Source organism: Phasianus colchicus, chromosome 11 (genome assembly GCF_987193195.1).
Source record: "Phasianus colchicus chromosome 11, bPhaCol1.hap1.1, whole genome shotgun sequence".
NCBI lineage: Eukaryota > Metazoa > Chordata > Aves > Galliformes > Phasianidae > Phasianus > Phasianus colchicus.
This window is the reverse complement of record NC_143446.1, coordinates 3755276-3770323: the sequence shown is the minus strand read 5'-3', so window position 1 is coordinate 3770323 and position 15048 is coordinate 3755276. Positions and strand designations below refer to the sequence as shown.

The following is a 15048-nucleotide window of genomic DNA, read 5'->3' as shown; positions in this document are numbered from 1 at the left end:
AGCCGCTCCCGGGTACCACGTCGGGCCCAGAACTTCACCTGCTGGCTCCTCTGATGTTGCGGGAGCTGCTGTGTGCAAGCTCCAATTGCTGTATATATAAAGTCATCACATTCCATCAATAAAACAGAGTTCCATCATGCCACTGTCAGCTTTCTTCTTCTCTGCCTTTCCCAAGGAGGGCAGCTTTAGGGGCTGCAACCACGGCCATCTCTTCCCCCAGCACCCAACCCACTCCTTCCTCCCCCCAGCCCGGTTCAGGCTGAGCTGGGTTCTGGCCCCGACTCCAGCGGGGCGCAACGTTTCCAACGCACAACGTGGCAGAGGCCCGGCTGGCAGCTGCAGCCCCGTTCTGGGGGTGTTTCTGCCACCTTGGGGATGTCGCTGCATTTGGGACATGCGGGCGGACCCACGGCTGCTGCCGGCTGTGGGGTGGGCCAGGCCCCGGGCTTTCCTGCTGCATTCGGGCAGTGCCTCAGGTCTGAGGGCTGCTGCTGCTCTGGGGATGCTGCCAGGCTGTGGGTGACGCAGCCCATCGAGCACTGAACCACTCATCTCTGTCCCGAAGTCAGGCATCACGCCTCCTGTGCGAGCAATAGCAGTGCTGCCACTGCTGTAAACGGGACGGCCACCCTTCACTTACTCGGTCCAGCTGCCCAGACAAACAGCCCGCCGGTCTCTTCCTGCACCCAATGCGTTCTCCTAACACAGCCAGCGCAGCGCGTGACGTTTTCTTGCCGTGCCACAGATGACACCGCAGGGGCAGCGAGCCGTCCTGCAGCCCCGAGCGCGGTCGCAGCCCCCCTCGCTCTCGCAACACGGCGTGCGAGCGGCCCCGTCTAATTCCAGCCTTCCCAACCTCCCTTCCCACGCCCGCTCCAGGCCCGTCGCCCGCACTCCGCCGCGCACCCGGCGCTCTCCGGCCGTTGTCCCCGGCCGTCCCCGGCCGGCCGGGCTGTCTGGGCGCGTTCCTCCCGCTCCGGCTCTCGCCGGCCGCCGCGCATCCGGGACGCCCCGCGCGGACTCACGGCGCGGTTCGGGTGCGGGGCGCGGTCCGCTCGGCGCCCCCGCCCGTCTCCCGGCAACGCGCCCGCCCGCCCGCATGGCCCTCGCGGCTCGCCGTAGCGCGGCGGCGGCGGCGGCGGCGCGCCCGGGCCGGCGGTGAGTGCGGGGCGCTGGGCCGTGGCGCCCGGCTTCTGTTTCAGCCCACGCGCGGCGGTGCGCCGAGCGGGGCCGGGCACAGGGGCTGCCCCCGGCAGCGCGACCTCAGCCGGGGGGGGCGGAGAGGCCGCGTGTGCGTCCTTCCGGGCCGGGGCCGGGGCCGGGGCCGGGGCCGGCGGCTCGGTGGGAGGCTGCCCGCTCCTGGCCTTGGGGACGTCGCCGCGTTCGGCACGCGCGGGCAGAGCCGGGGCTGCTGCCGGCTGTGGGTGGGCCGGGACCCGGGCTTTCCTCCCGCGTCCGGCGGGGCCGCAGGTCTGAGGGCTGCCGCTGCTCCGCGGATGCTGCCGGGCTGGCGGGGCCGGCCTCGTCTCCTCGCCCTTGCCGCGATGGCGGGGTGCGGCGCGGCTGCCAGGCAAAGCTGCGTTTGCTGGCCCTCCTGCCCGTCGTGTGCCAGCCCGATTTAAAACCTGGCCTCCCCCGCGCTGTTTGTTCTGCGCTTCTTCTACACAGGTTCTGCTCGCGGCTGCCCAGCGTGGGGAGTCCGGCGCCTGGCCTCACTCAGAGCCCACGTTTGCTGGGGCTGCATGGGCCGCCTTTGTTTTTAGGCACCGAATCACCGATCCGGGCGGTGAAGGGGCTGATGTGTGGGGCTGCTCTGCCCTCTCTGTGACCTGCTGGCAGCGCCGTCTGCTCCGGTGGGATATGCAGTGTGGCACGGCAGCAGTGCTGCACGCTCCTACTTGTTCAGGGCGTGCAGAAGCTCGGGTCCCTGGCTGGTCACTCCGCGTGGCACTCGCCGAGTTCCTAACTTGGCTCAGACCAACTTACTGTATGCTCTGTATAAGATGCGTCGCAGAATCACAGCATGGTTTGATTGAGAGGGACCTTACAGCCCCCCAGCCCCACCCCTGCCATGCTCTGGCTGTCCTCCAGCTCGGCTGCCCAGGGCCCCTCCATGGCCTGGGGCACCTCCAGGGATGGCAGCCGCAGCTCTGGGCAGCAGTGCCAGCGCTTCACTGCCCTTTGAGCAAAGAATTTCTTCCTAATATCTCACCTAAATCTGCCCTCTTTTAGTTTAAAATTGTTACCTTGACCTTTTATTATCAGTCAGTGTAAGAAGTCACTCTCCCTCCTACCTGTAAGCTCCCCTCAAGTACTGGAAGGTCACAGTGGGGTCTCCCTGGAGCTTTCTCTCCTCCATGCCGACCACCCCCAGCTCCCTCAGCCTGTCTCCATAGGAGAGGTGCTCCAGCCTGCTGAGCATCTTCGTGGCCTCCTCTGGCCCCGCTCCAACAGCCCCACAGCCCTCCTTTACTGGGGCCCCCAGGCCTGGACGCGGTGCTCCAGGTGGGGCCTCATGAGGGCAAAGCAGAGGTGGAACAATCCCCTCCCTGCCTGCTGCCCCCCTCTGTTGATGCAGCCCAGGATGCTGTTGGCCTTCCAGGCTGTGAGCGCACACTGCTGGCTCATACAGGGACCCCCCAAGTCCTTCTCTTAGTCCTTCTGCTCTGAAAGAATTATTCTCCCAGTCTGTACACATACCTGGTATTGCCCCAACCCAAGTACAGCACCTTGCCCTTAGACTTACTGAACTTTGTTAAGTTCACATGGGCCCACTTCTCAAGTTTGTCCAGGTCCCTCTGGATGGTATCCTTTCCTTCCATTTTATCAGCTGCACCACTCAAGCTGGTATCATCCACAGACATGCTAATCCCACTGTATATGTCATTGGTAATGATGTTGAAGAGTAGTGGTCTTAAGATGGACCCCCTGAAGGACACCGCTCATCACTGGCTCCCACCTGGACATAATGCTGCCAACCAGCCACTTCCTTACCCACCAAATAGTCCACCCTTCAAATCCATATCTTGGGAAAGAGTGGGAAAATCCTGGGAAGATTTTGAGCAGTTGGACAAGTGGATCTGAGAGCAGGATTGGCAACTAGCTGGCTTTGGGCTCCTGTGTGGTGGCATTAGTGGTGGCACTTTGACTTCTTTGGCTTAACCCAGTTGTTTACTCCAGGTGCATGAATCCACAAGAAAGGGAAAAGTCCTCAGGTGGCAGCATCCTCCCCAGCAAGTTCTGTTCTGGGTGTCTGTCCTGCCTTCGCTCTGGAGCTGGTGGCTGTGAAGAATGACCTCACGGGGTGCTGGGATGGCTCTCTCAAGGAAGAACTACAGGCTGAGCACTGGGCCAGAGAAGTCCAAGGTTGCAGGTATGGGCTGAGCATGCTTTGTATGAGCAGCACTGCTGTGGATTGGGGTGAGCGGCCCTGGCCTCACCTGAGATCATCTGCATTCCAATTGCAGTTATCTTGCTGATAAGAGGCATAGCGGGGCTGAAACTGAGTAAATCTCTGAGCTGAGGTGAGGTTTTGGGAGGGCCTTTCCTGCTGTATGAAGGACACCACCAGCAGCTCAGGTCACAGTGCCCTTTCTTCAGAGATGTGAGGCTGGAGAGTGTGGTGTTGCTTGTCTTTGTCCCATCTGACTTGGGGTAGATGGCTTCTCAGGTTCTGAGGTCAGTCTTTTCCTTGGAAATGTCGGTACCTGGTAAGCAGTCCATTTTTGCCTGGACTGAGCAATCCATCAGAATCATGCTTGTGAGATCACAGATCTGGGATTTGAGGGCTCTGTTGCACCCAGAGCTTTGTGACACAAGGGATAACTTTGCACAATGAAAGCTGGTGTGAGGTGTACAGGATTAAAGAGAGCTGTGAGTTTAGTCTAGATGATCCGTGTCTGCAAGCCTTCCTGTCTCTGCATCTTCCCTAGTGCAGATAACCTAAAATGTTCCAGGACATCAGGAATTGTAACACCAGTATTATTTGTATTTGTTTATGGGGGTTTGGTTTTGCTTTTAAATTGGATCCCCATTTTCAAATTTGAAGTTTCTTTATCTGGAAGTAGTACAGCAGTAGGGCTCCTGAAGATGTAGTCTCACCCTGGGGAACCACTGGCAGCCAGAACCACTGGTAGCCTCCCCTGTGGTAGAAATGCATTCGCTCCATGTTGCTGGTCTCAAGGGCTGTAAGTGAAGAGAAAGTAAATAACTTCTTGGAGCTCTGTCTGCCCCTGTGTTGGTCTGCAAACCTCATTGCTTGTACTCGAAGTTAATGTTTCGACTTCTAACTCTCTAAGCTTCTTTTTCTCTCTCTTTTTTTCTCCACAAGGGATTGTGAACAGCAGGCTACTGAATGACTATCTGCATCGGGTCTTCTCCAGTGCTGATGGGAACCAGCCTGCAGCTGCTTACAGGTATGGGACTTCTTAGTCTCTGGATGGCAGCGATGCTGTGTCAGTCCCCTGCATGTAAAACCCCATATAAAAGGTCATGAGGCAGTATTTCTGAAATAAATAGGCAGGTATGCATTCCCCTTCTCATTCCTGTTCCCTCTCTGCTTGCAAAGAAATGCAAAATGCACAGGTTTTAGCTAATGAAAAGTATGTCATCAGTGCCTGGTAAACTGAATGCAAGGCTGCTACTTGTACATCGAAGACCATATGCTTCTCAGGCAGTGGAATTGTGAGTACTTTTCTTGTTAGGAGTCACCAAAGGAAAAGGAACACAAAATTGCTGTACAATGTCTGTTTCCACCTCTTTGCTTTCATTTCTCCTTCACCTTGTAGTCCAGCAACTTGTAGCTTTGGATGAGAGGAAGGTCTTTTGCATTTAAATTTTTTGGCAGAAACAAGTCAGCTGGGTGCAAAGCAGGTCCAAGTGTTGCAGAGAGGCAGGCGTGTAGCTGCTGCTGGGTGGGCGGTGCTGCAGAGTGGGCTGGGGTCATGTTCCCTGGGCTATACTTAGTAGTGCCAGCTCAAACGTGAGCCTGTGGCTGCTAAAAATACTCCTGGTTCTGTGTGTGCTTGATGAGCTGAGGTTCTTGTGGGGGGAGGCAAGGTGGGTTATGTTACTTGGCCACAAGCTCTCCTGCCAGCATGCCTTGGTATGTTCCATCTGCCCAGGCATTCTGGTTGTCAGTACTGCTAACTTCTTTGCCTGGCAAGCACAGAGCTGATAGTTTGTTGGCTTGGTCCCTCTGTTTGTAGCTCCCTTCCAGTCTTCTTCCTGGACTTGGTAGCAAGTCCAGTAGCAGTCAGATTGGTCTCAAAAATAGTATTTACTACATGAGGGCAACTTTTATGGTGTGATATCTTGTCTTCTGGGGAGCTCATTGTAAACCTCTCTGGCTGTCCCCTCTCTGTCTGTCTCGTGCTCTTCTGCCTCTTTCCTGTGCTCCTTCTCCATGCTAGCTGCTGATACAGCTGCTTTGCTGAAGCCACTTTCTCCTGCCAATCCAAAGCTGCTTCTTTGATTCCACCTCTGTGCATCTTCACATGCATTGGGCTTTCAGAATGTCTCTCACCACTCCTTCAAAAAGTGTCTGGTCCCAAAGAATTGGAATGGTTGTTCCACAGATGAGTGGAAATGGCAACCAGGATAGGAAAAGCCAGCAATTCTCACAGTAATAAAGGGAAATCACGATGGTCCCACAAACACAACACAAGCAGTGCTGTTCTGTTAATCTTTGGGAAGTTTTAAAAGGAAAAGAGCATGAAATTACAAAGTTTGCTGCTATTACAAAGTGATGTAGTGAAAGGAGAACAGCCCCAACTTTACTCATAAAGTAGTGGGGTGTGGGCTGATTTCTGCTGCACAGGAGTGAGACTGGAGGGATATAAACTCTTCAGTAAGTTAGGGGAAAAAAAAAGCAGATAGGAAGTAAAGGATTGTTAGCAAAGGGATTCTGGAAAAGGAAAATCATTATGGCACAGAATGAATTTGTGGTCAATCCTCATCTTGATTAGCATGCTGTGGTGGCACCAGCTCCAAAAGGCTATCTTGGGGCTACGGAGATTTGGAGGAAGAGTAAGAGCAACAGCCACGAGTCTGGAAGGTCTGCTGTACAAGGAATAAATAAGTGATCCAACCTTGAGATGAGAGAACTGAGAGGGTCTGTGTGGAAGGTCTGTACAGTGGTAGACTGGAGGGTGTTGGCGAGGCATTTTACTTTATTACAGAAAGTGTGAAGACAAAATGTTTTTGGCTGTTCTCATGGAGATGATGATGGGCGAGCTTGACCTCTGTCTGAGCTGCTCCAGCTGCTGATATGGTCTTCTTTCTGCTTTTGTATTATGAAGTACTTGGGAAAAGAACTAAATCCTGTCCTATGCTGTGTTTGTATGATTGACATTGCCTCAGCAATGTCCCAGTCATTACTTATTGCTAATACAGGCTGGCAAAATACTCCTTAGCAGGCTGAAGACTGAAGGATCCTCTGTTAACTGCTTCATTTGTTCGCACTGTGTTTGGTTCTTGTTTCATTCATCACACCAGCATGCTGGTCAGCAAATTCTTCAGATCCATGCCAAGAAACTCAGATCGACAGAACTTCCTGGTTCGTGTGTCAACACGATCCTATGCTGACACGTGTCTGGACTGAAACGCTTTAAAACTTGAAGGCAGAGCTTTCTGAAGTGCTCCTGTGTGTGTTTATTCCCTAGAAAGCACCTGACGTTCCAGAACCTGCAGGAGCACCTTGACCGGTTGCTAGCAGAGGAGAATGGCTCTGAAGACAGCCAAGGTAGGAGGCACGAGATGCCTGCAGTCTGTGTTTGTGCTACCTAACTGGAGGGGGGACAAGTTATGTCATGCAACACAGTTCCCTGAGTAAGCAGTTTTCTGCCATCTTGGGCTCTAATTTATTGTCCCTTTACATCCTGCCTGTTAGCAGCCCATCAGACAGCCCTCAAGCAGGTCTGCTTGTCGATGGAGGAGGCATGTTTCCAGGAAATGCCTGAAAAAGCAGCTTTGGAGCAGTAGTTGGATATATTTCATCGATAGCGACGTGCAGAGCCTTTGCCATGACCAGCTGTGAGGAGTGCTGTCCTCACTGGGAATGGCAGAGGCCTGTAGATGGTTTCTGTCTATGGGTCTCTGCTGTGGATGTCTGGTTAGGGCCTCAGCCTGTTGCCTCTGTTCTTGCTAGCGTCTGTTTGCCTGAATGAGGCACGTGGCAGGATGCATCCTGGCTCTTCTCCTCCAAAGCATTTTTCTTGCAGACCACAGTCAGAGCTTGCCTTCAGTTATGTGATACGCTGGCCAAACGTTTGGCTCAGAGTTTGGCCTTTGAACTTCGCACTTGTAAAATTTTCAGATGACATGAAGGCTTCATTTATGGTCTGACTGCTGCATAGCTTAGGCCTAAGGTGTTGCTGTGCAAGCTTCTTTTAAATCTCTTGGGTGTCTCCTCTCCTGAAGTTCTCATGGTCTGACGTGTGTAGCAATGTTTGAGTGCAGAATTCAGGTACCATTGCAGTCTACCCGGCAACACTTCAGAGCTCCCTTTAAATCCTGCACCTCTTTTTCTAACAGGTTATCTGCAACTCTTTGTTTCAGATCAGTTAACAGAGGGCCGGCTTGGTCCCTCTACTGTGGTGCTGGACCACACGAGTGGCTTTGAGGGGCTCCTGCTGGTTGATGATGACTTACTTGGGGTGAGTGTGATGGCTGCTGCAGGAAATGGGCTTTTAAGACTAAAAGCTGTCGGTTTGTTTGTCATGGCAGGTCCCTTTCACTGGTTTTGTAATATGTTGTTAAATGGAATCTACTCAAAAAGCTGAGGAGTCCTGGAGGAAATGATCTCTCCTGGGAAAAGGTCTAGCAGTACCCCCAGTCTTAGCAAACTCTGAGTGGAGCTGCAAGGGTGGGGAAGTGTTACGCTGGCCCAGTGGCTCACTGAAGAGCTTGGCTAAGCAAGAGGAGGGGATGGCAACCAATTTTCCTGTCCATCCCTCCAGTGGCTGCCTCTTCCTTCCTTTCCTGCTATGTTGTTTAACAGTGAGGACAAGTTGAGGCCAAGCTGCTATACTTTTTCCTTTCTCCTTTGTCTCTATCAGTTTCCTGCTGGTTCACTAGCTGATATTCTTCACTACACTTTGGGTTTGAGGCCTTAGTGCCTGACTTTGTAATATCTTCTGTTTATTGGTGCAGGTGATTGGCCACAGTAACTTTGGCTCTATCAGGGCCACAACGTGTGTGTACAAAGGTAAGAAGATAAGTGGGTGATGCTTTGATTAAGATCCCAGGAAGAATCCATGGAGGGTTACACAACTGGCGAGCACAGGACTAGAGTTCCAGAGCTCTGTCTTCCCAAATTCATCCACTGGCTTTCCAGGAAGTCAGGAGGGTGGAGAATTGTGTGGTGCCTAAGTGAAGAGTTGGGAGGGGAGTCCTGGGGATGTTGGAAATACCCTTTGTGTGCCAGGTTATTTTCTATGGGAACTGAATCACATTCTACTCCTCTAACAATGAGTTGAGTGGCACGGATTTACTGTGTGGCATCTCTTTTTTTTTCAGGGAAATGGATTTATGAGGTGCTTATCTCCTCCCAGGGACTCATGCAGATTGGCTGGTGTACTCTCAACTGCAGATTTAATCAGGAGGTAGTGTAACTCCTGCACATGGCTGCTCGGTGTTCCTCCTCTTTGCCTGGGGGAGGCAGGGCCAGGCCAGCTCTTGTCAGGCACTGGGTGGGATGTTTGGTGCTGGGAAGGTTTGCCAGCTGCAGGGTCTCACTATCTTATCTGCAGCACTTGAGAGGGAGGGTGACAAACATCCAGAGGGGCTGCTTTGACAGTGATTTGAAAGTGTAATGTAGCAGTGCTCTTTTTCTAACTTAAACGTTAGTAGGGAATGGAGACAAAGATCGCAGGCCGTGGGCAGACCATGTCTGCTGTCAGCTGCGCTCCCTGTCTGCCAGTCTCCCCCTGAAGCTGCTCTTGCAATGAGAGGGATCCTTTGTGCTTGTCCACATCTGAGTCTCCTCTTTGATACTGTGATGCAGGAAGGAGTTGGAGATACTCCAGATTCCTATGCGTATGATGGCAATAGGGTGCGCAAGTGGAACGTGACCACTACCAACTATGGCAAAGTGAGTACTGTCCTTCCAGGAAGGGAAAAGAAAGCAGGTGTCTCCTGCTCACTGGGTTCTGCTGGGCCCTGTGGAAAGCATTTGATCTGTGCTTCCTGCTTCAGTCTGCTCTTGGGGAGGCTGTGTGCCAGCACTGATTTGTGCTTGAGGGGCGCTGGGCACCCTGTGTGGGTGCTTTGTTTGACAGGCCCAGCAGACTGATTCCCAGCACAGTGCTGCTGGTGGTGTCTGAAAGGCTCTGGTTCTTTGTAGCGCATCAGAGGATGATGCAGTGTTGGGATAAGCATTATTCTGATCCTGTGCATGTTCCTAGTGCTCAAGGGAAAAAAGAAAATCCCATCCAGAGGCTTCCAGAAGTGTCTGAAAATGCAATGTGAGCTGCTGTCAGAAGGAGCTGTCACTCCTTCTTTCCTGAATCATAAGGGACTGATTGGGCTTACAGTCCTTCTTCTGATGTGGGAACTTGCTGGGTATGTGTCTAATATATTTTTTTCTCCTTTTAATGCAGTCTTGGGCTGCAGGAGACATCGTCAGCTGTCTGATAGACCTTGAGGAAGGCACTATTGCTTTCTGCCTGTAAGCATCTTTGCCCAGTTCCCTGTTCTGTGAATGGCTGCGTGTTGTCTACATGTTTCCTCATAGCTCAGCAGGTTGCTGATCCCTCTTTCTTCCTTCTCCCCTTTAAGTTCCTTGTTAGCTCCAGCCTCTGCTTTTCTGCTTTGTTTTGAGAAGCCATCTAGGTGAGCTTTGGAGTCTCCTAAGTTTGGGTGAGAGCAGTTGCTGGAAAAGTGCTCAAGCTCCTAAATAGCTGTAAAGTTTGCTGGGATTTTGAAGGAGAAGGCATATGTTGGGATGCTTAATACTACAGTTGGCTGAGCCCCACTGATTGCTTTCATGGCAAGTGTTGACATTGCCTGTAGTAGAGTCAGAGGGAAGTGTGGTAAATGTGATAAATCTGCAGCCTCCATCTTCGCTGGACAATGAACAGTGGCCAACCTGAGTAAGAATTGTTCCCTGGCCATAAACTATGGCCTGAGACAAGTCAGCTGGAATGAAAAACTGTCAGAGGCTGTCATTGTCTTCCAGAGAAGAGTGGACTAAGACCATTATCCTTCTATTTCTATCAGTGTCAAGTAGATGAGGCCAAAAATGGCACCTTTAAAATGTCCTGGTAATCACATACCTTGCAAGGATTTGGGTTGCCCTTGAAGCTGAGCAGGGCTCTTCATATTGTGCAGGCTCCAATGCCTTTCCATGCCATTACATGCAAATGAGAATTCGGCTGTGATTGCCAGGGTACTTGCTTAGCAGCACTGTGGTGTTTGCACATCTGTCAGGTTACAAGTGTTTAGAAGTATGAATGACTGTGATGTCTGTGTTGGCAGGTCGCTGAGAGGGGGGTGCAGACACATGAATTGCCTGCTTGAACACAAAACCTTTTGACCGTGGCTAAGGTTTTGTGGGCTTTTCTTCTTTCAGAAATGGCATCTCTCTAGGAACTGCTTTTGATAACATCACGAGAGGTGCTGGAATGGCTTACTTCCCTGCCATCAGTCTCTCATTCAAAGAGTCTGTTGCTTTTAACTTTGGAAGCCGTCCACTTCGATATCCTTTGGTTGTTGGGAGAGGAGGTCTGAAGGGAGAAGAGCCTGCCCTGAAACCATCTATGGAGGCTGTGGAATATCTGTATCTGAGTGCAGTTCACTCTCTTCTCTTAGCACTTCTGCTCAGAGCAGGATCAAGGAGAGAAGAAGCAGACATCCCTCAGCTGGACCACAACTGCAGGGCCCACAGTCACCTTTGCTGGCGCTAGCAATTGCTGAAATTGAGTTTACTTTAAGCTCTGAATCAACAGCTTCAAGCCTGGAGCTGCCAGTTTCCAGGCATTCAGATCCTAGAAAATCTCACTTTCCAGACCTGGAAACCTTTTGTGCTTCTGAACCTCTTGGCTTTGGGTCTGTTCAACCTCTCAGCCATGCAGGACCACTAGCATAGTAGAAGCATTGCATGCTGCCTTTCTGTGTGAAAGCTGAGACCTGCAGCAGTCCTGAATGTGCCCCTTGATAGTTGTCATGGAGGCTCCTTTCTGATCAGAAGCAGATAGGGAAGTACTGCAGTATTGAGGAGGAGATCTCGTGGCCTGTCATGCACTTAGAAGTGCACTTTGCCTTGAACTCTGATGTAGACATGCATACCGTAAAACAGACACTTTTCTTTGCTCGGATAAAGAAGGCCTGAAAGAATCTGATTGCATTTTACCTTAACACTTGCCCACTTATCCAGTGGAAGGCTACCGCCCCTTGCAAGATCCTCCTGTTGCAGACCTCGTGAAGGCTCGCAAGCTGCTGGGCTTCCTGAAGAATGTGATCCATATCGGGATCGATGTGACGGTAGGCTGATGTTACTGGGCAGGTCTGGGGGGCATCGTGCCAGGAAACGTGGTTCTGCACTATGTACATGCTCAGATTTTTCCTGACACCTGCGTGCCTTTACATGGGGGCATACACATCTCTGGTCTTTGGTTTGCAAAATGGGATTCCTAATAGTTCCACCCTAAGGCTTCAGATAGATCATACTGGGCCTTGTTGCTCTCAGTCCCACAAAGTTTCCTTCCAAGAGGTGATGTTTGTTGGGCTCAGAATTACTGCATTTGATTTTGAAGCTTTGAAAGAAATTTGTTTGCAGCCCATACATTCTCCTGATGTCCTGGTGCAATGATGGGGTCATGCTCTCTGCTGTGAGAACTGTTTTGGTTGTACCAGTGTTCAGTAGAAACCAGGTTTTTTCCCTCGAGGGTGAGAGATGTTCTCTTTATGCCCAAAACATGGGGAATGCTCTCTGCTTTAGTCTCAATTTACTTGCAAGCCCCGTTCACTTGTTGACCTCATCTGCAAGAGATTCACATTTACAAGTAATGACATGCACTCAGAAAACAAGTTTTCATTTGGAAAAACAGATTGTCAAGGTGCATGCATGTGACTGATACTGACACCTGGGGCATGATCGTGGCTGCTGCTCTGCCATCCTAACTTGTCACATTCAAGCTTTCTAGCCCAATTCTAGCGTGTGATAGCAAGCAGTGGCTGCTCCAGGCCCCTGGTACACTCAGTCAGTGCAGAGGTGGACTGGGTGGGCACCAAGCTGTGTTTTTATGGGTTTGTCATTGCAGGAGGGGAAGCTGGTGGAGAAGGATGCATCCATGTGGCAGCTGCAGGGAGAACCCACAGTGCTGATTACATTGGCCCACATCGTCAATTATTTCTCCCCTCTTATGGTGAGTTTTGCCTGCTCATTGCAAGCTTCTGTAAGTACCTGGTTTCTTGCTGACAAAGGGATGTAAATCAGGCCTCAGTCTTTGCTGGGAAGTGACTTTGCCTTGGAAGGCTGTTGACTTGCCTGTCTTCCTGCAGTGCAAGGTGTATCTGGTGGAAGATGTGCTCATGACCTTCCTGTTGAGCATCCTGGAGCGAGGAGGGGCAGTGGAGGCCCATCCCCTTATTCAGCAGCTGCTGGATCTCATGTGGCTTCTCATGGAGGTGAGTTGCTGGAGTGCTGTGAGGTGCTTAGAATAGGAGCATCCACTGGAACGTGCTGGTAGTGATCAACTTCTTTGCCTTCCTGGTGATGAGATCCCATTTTGCGGTAGACACTCTTCTTCCTGAGATTATCTTGCTGACCACGTGAAGCCAAAAGTGCTTGCTGGTGTGGGTACCAAGATCGTAGAAGAGACAGCATTTGTCCCACTGGTTGTCTGTCAGTTAGACTCAACAAGGCAGTTCTTCCACCATCACGTTTAACAAGAGTAGCTTGTCCTTCCCTTCTGGGTTGATTCTGCCAGGGCTGATTTGATTAGGTTTGGGGGCTGTGGGGATGGGTGACTCAGCCCAGCCAAGTAGGGCCTGGGACTTTGGCTTGTCCACTGGGTTGATTTTACTCACACAGGAACTTATCCCCTGTACAAAGTGATAGTAGCAACCACTGCTCACACTCTCCTGTTGAGTAAGGTGAGCAAATGCTGTGGGTGCAGGGTGCTTGTGTTTTCAATTCAGAAGTAAACGCTGCATCCTTCCAAAGCTGCACTGTGGGAACTATAGCTGTTCCTGACTTCATCCCATTGGTTTTGTTTCTTGTTTCCTCAGGAATATGAAGTGCACGAGTGCCTCAAGCAGCTACTGATGTCACTGCTGCGGGCCTACAGGTTCTCTCCTATCATCCCAGACCTAGGATTACAAGTGAGTTGCATTTCTGAGTCTCCAGGAATCTGTGACTAGCCAGCTTCTGTTATGACCCCTTGTCCAAAGGTCCCTAATGTTTTTGATTATCTGCAGTTATATGATCTGCAGTGGCAGTTCTGTCCCACTGTACCTCTTGGAGAGTTGCATACTCTTCTATGGATGGAGTCAGTTTTGCTTCTCATTTCCCTAGATTCACTACCTCTGGCTCACCATTGCAGTCTTGAAGCATGAGAAATCCAGGAAATACCTCCTCAGCAATGTTCTGTATCCTTTGTGCCTGCTCGGTCCTCTGTTCTCCCTGCCCTCAATAATGCAGCCAAGGAGACTGCAAGGATTAGCAGTTCCCTGGAGGCAGAAGCCACCCCATCTTTGAGAGGTCATTTCTCATTTCTCAAGTCTCCTCTGTTTGCCTGACAGCATTCTGTGCAAAGTCCTGCTTTGAGGAGTGGGAAGCAGTGCCATGAAGGTCACATCATACCAACACACAGGGCTTTATTTCTGCCTGACCCGCTTGTCTAATGTCCTTAGGCATTAGGGCACACCACTGCTCTAACTCCTTTCAGAGCTGACTAACTGCCATGCCAGCATTTGGGCAGCTCCTGTTCTGAGTACAGGAGGCTTCTCCCAAGAGGAGGCTCTGGATTTTGCAGAGCTTTGAGTGGTTTTGGAAAGGGGTCTCTGACTCCAGCTCTGAAAACATATCCCATCCCTTCTCTGCCACAGCTTTTTGTGCTTCCTTTAACTTTGCTGCAGCTTTGATGTGCTCCGTTCAGTTGTGTTCTTCTACATTAAGAGCCCACTGCGTGTGGAGGAGGCTGGTTTGCAGGAGCTCATTCCCACCACCTGGTGGCCAAACCGCTTCACCAAGGAGGTGAGTCAGGGCACATCTGCTAAGGAGAGCAAAGGACCTCGGTAGTTTGTGGGCCCTTATTAATGCAGGGAAACTGAGCAGAGCTGTGTGGAAGCTGCGCCCCTCCGCTGCCCTGTCATCTCCTGTTAGGGTGTGTGTCTCAGGACTGGGGAGGTGACAGTTTTCCATGGCATTAGTTTTGGAAGGGAACCTCACAGAGTCAAAGAAGTTGTAGATGGGCTTGTGTGTCCTCAGAAGACCTCCTGCCATGATTTCTTACAAGGCCAAGGAGGGACAATTAGGTGTGCTTGTGTCCACACACTCATGCCTCATTTCAGTGAGTTTCTTCTCCCCTTTTGGCAGGATGCTGCCCCATGCTGCGTACTCCTCTTAATCTCTGTCTGTTCCTCAACCAGCCTCCGCCCTCCTGCCTGGGTGCCCCCAGCCACTGTGAGGTGTGATGGCGTCACAGAGGTGGCACGGAACGGCCATGGTGACACGCGGGGTGTGGAACACAGCTAAGGCTGCGGGGCTCAGGCCGAGCTCAGTGCGACTTGGTGAGGTGAGCAGGGAGGAAGGGGCTGCCTGGGGCTGCCGAGGGAGGCGGGTTCCCCGGCGCTCAGGGCCTGAGCTGAGAACTCAGCCTCGTCCCGCTTCTGCCACAGGTTGTCACGCGGAGGAGAAAGCCTGGTGTTGCCGGGACAGACGCTCTGCGAGGCTCACTGTTGATGCACACGATGTCCGAGGGGACGCAGGAGGCCGCCGGCTTGAGCGAGCTGGGTGAGAGCAAAGTATCCCTGCACGCAGCTCCCCGCCGCCGGGCAGAGGGGTGCTGGGGGTCTGCCTGCGGCGGAGAGGGGAGGCGGGGGCAC

The 15048-nt window shown here is 52.0% G+C and overlaps 1 protein-coding gene across 1 annotated transcript; it reads left to right on the top strand.

Moving 5' to 3' along the window:
* Window positions 1-1095: 1095 nt before the first annotated feature.
* On the top strand, window positions 1096-14580 carry LOC149916400 (E3 ubiquitin-protein ligase RNF123-like). Its single transcript, XM_090148000.1, has 16 exons — window positions 1096-1158; window positions 3181-3373; window positions 4331-4415; window positions 6663-6742; window positions 7558-7655; window positions 8152-8206; window positions 8518-8603; window positions 9005-9091; window positions 9600-9667; window positions 10571-10696; window positions 11367-11481; window positions 12261-12365; window positions 12502-12627; window positions 13231-13323; window positions 13517-13590; window positions 14080-14580. Exons 2-16 carry the CDS (start codon window positions 3292-3294, stop codon window positions 14240-14242), a joined length of 1443 nt encoding a protein of 480 aa, XP_090004126.1. The 5' UTR covers window positions 1096-1158; window positions 3181-3291; the 3' UTR covers window positions 14243-14580.
* Window positions 14581-15048: the final 468 nt, after the last annotated feature.

Excerpts from the sequence above, each read along its gene's own strand:
- LOC149916400 (XM_090148000.1), top strand. The coding sequence starts at position 3,292 with ATGACCTCACGGGGTGCTGGGATGGCTCTCTCAAGGAAGAACTACAGG. Across the intron at positions 3,374-4,330 it reads AGAGAAGTCCAAGGTTGCAG|GGATTGTGAACAGCAGGCTA; the intron begins GTATGGGCTGAG and ends TTTCTCCACAAG. Across the intron at positions 13,591-14,079 it reads TACCTCCTCAGCAATGTTCT|CTTTGATGTGCTCCGTTCAG; the intron begins GTATCCTTTGTG and ends ACTTTGCTGCAG.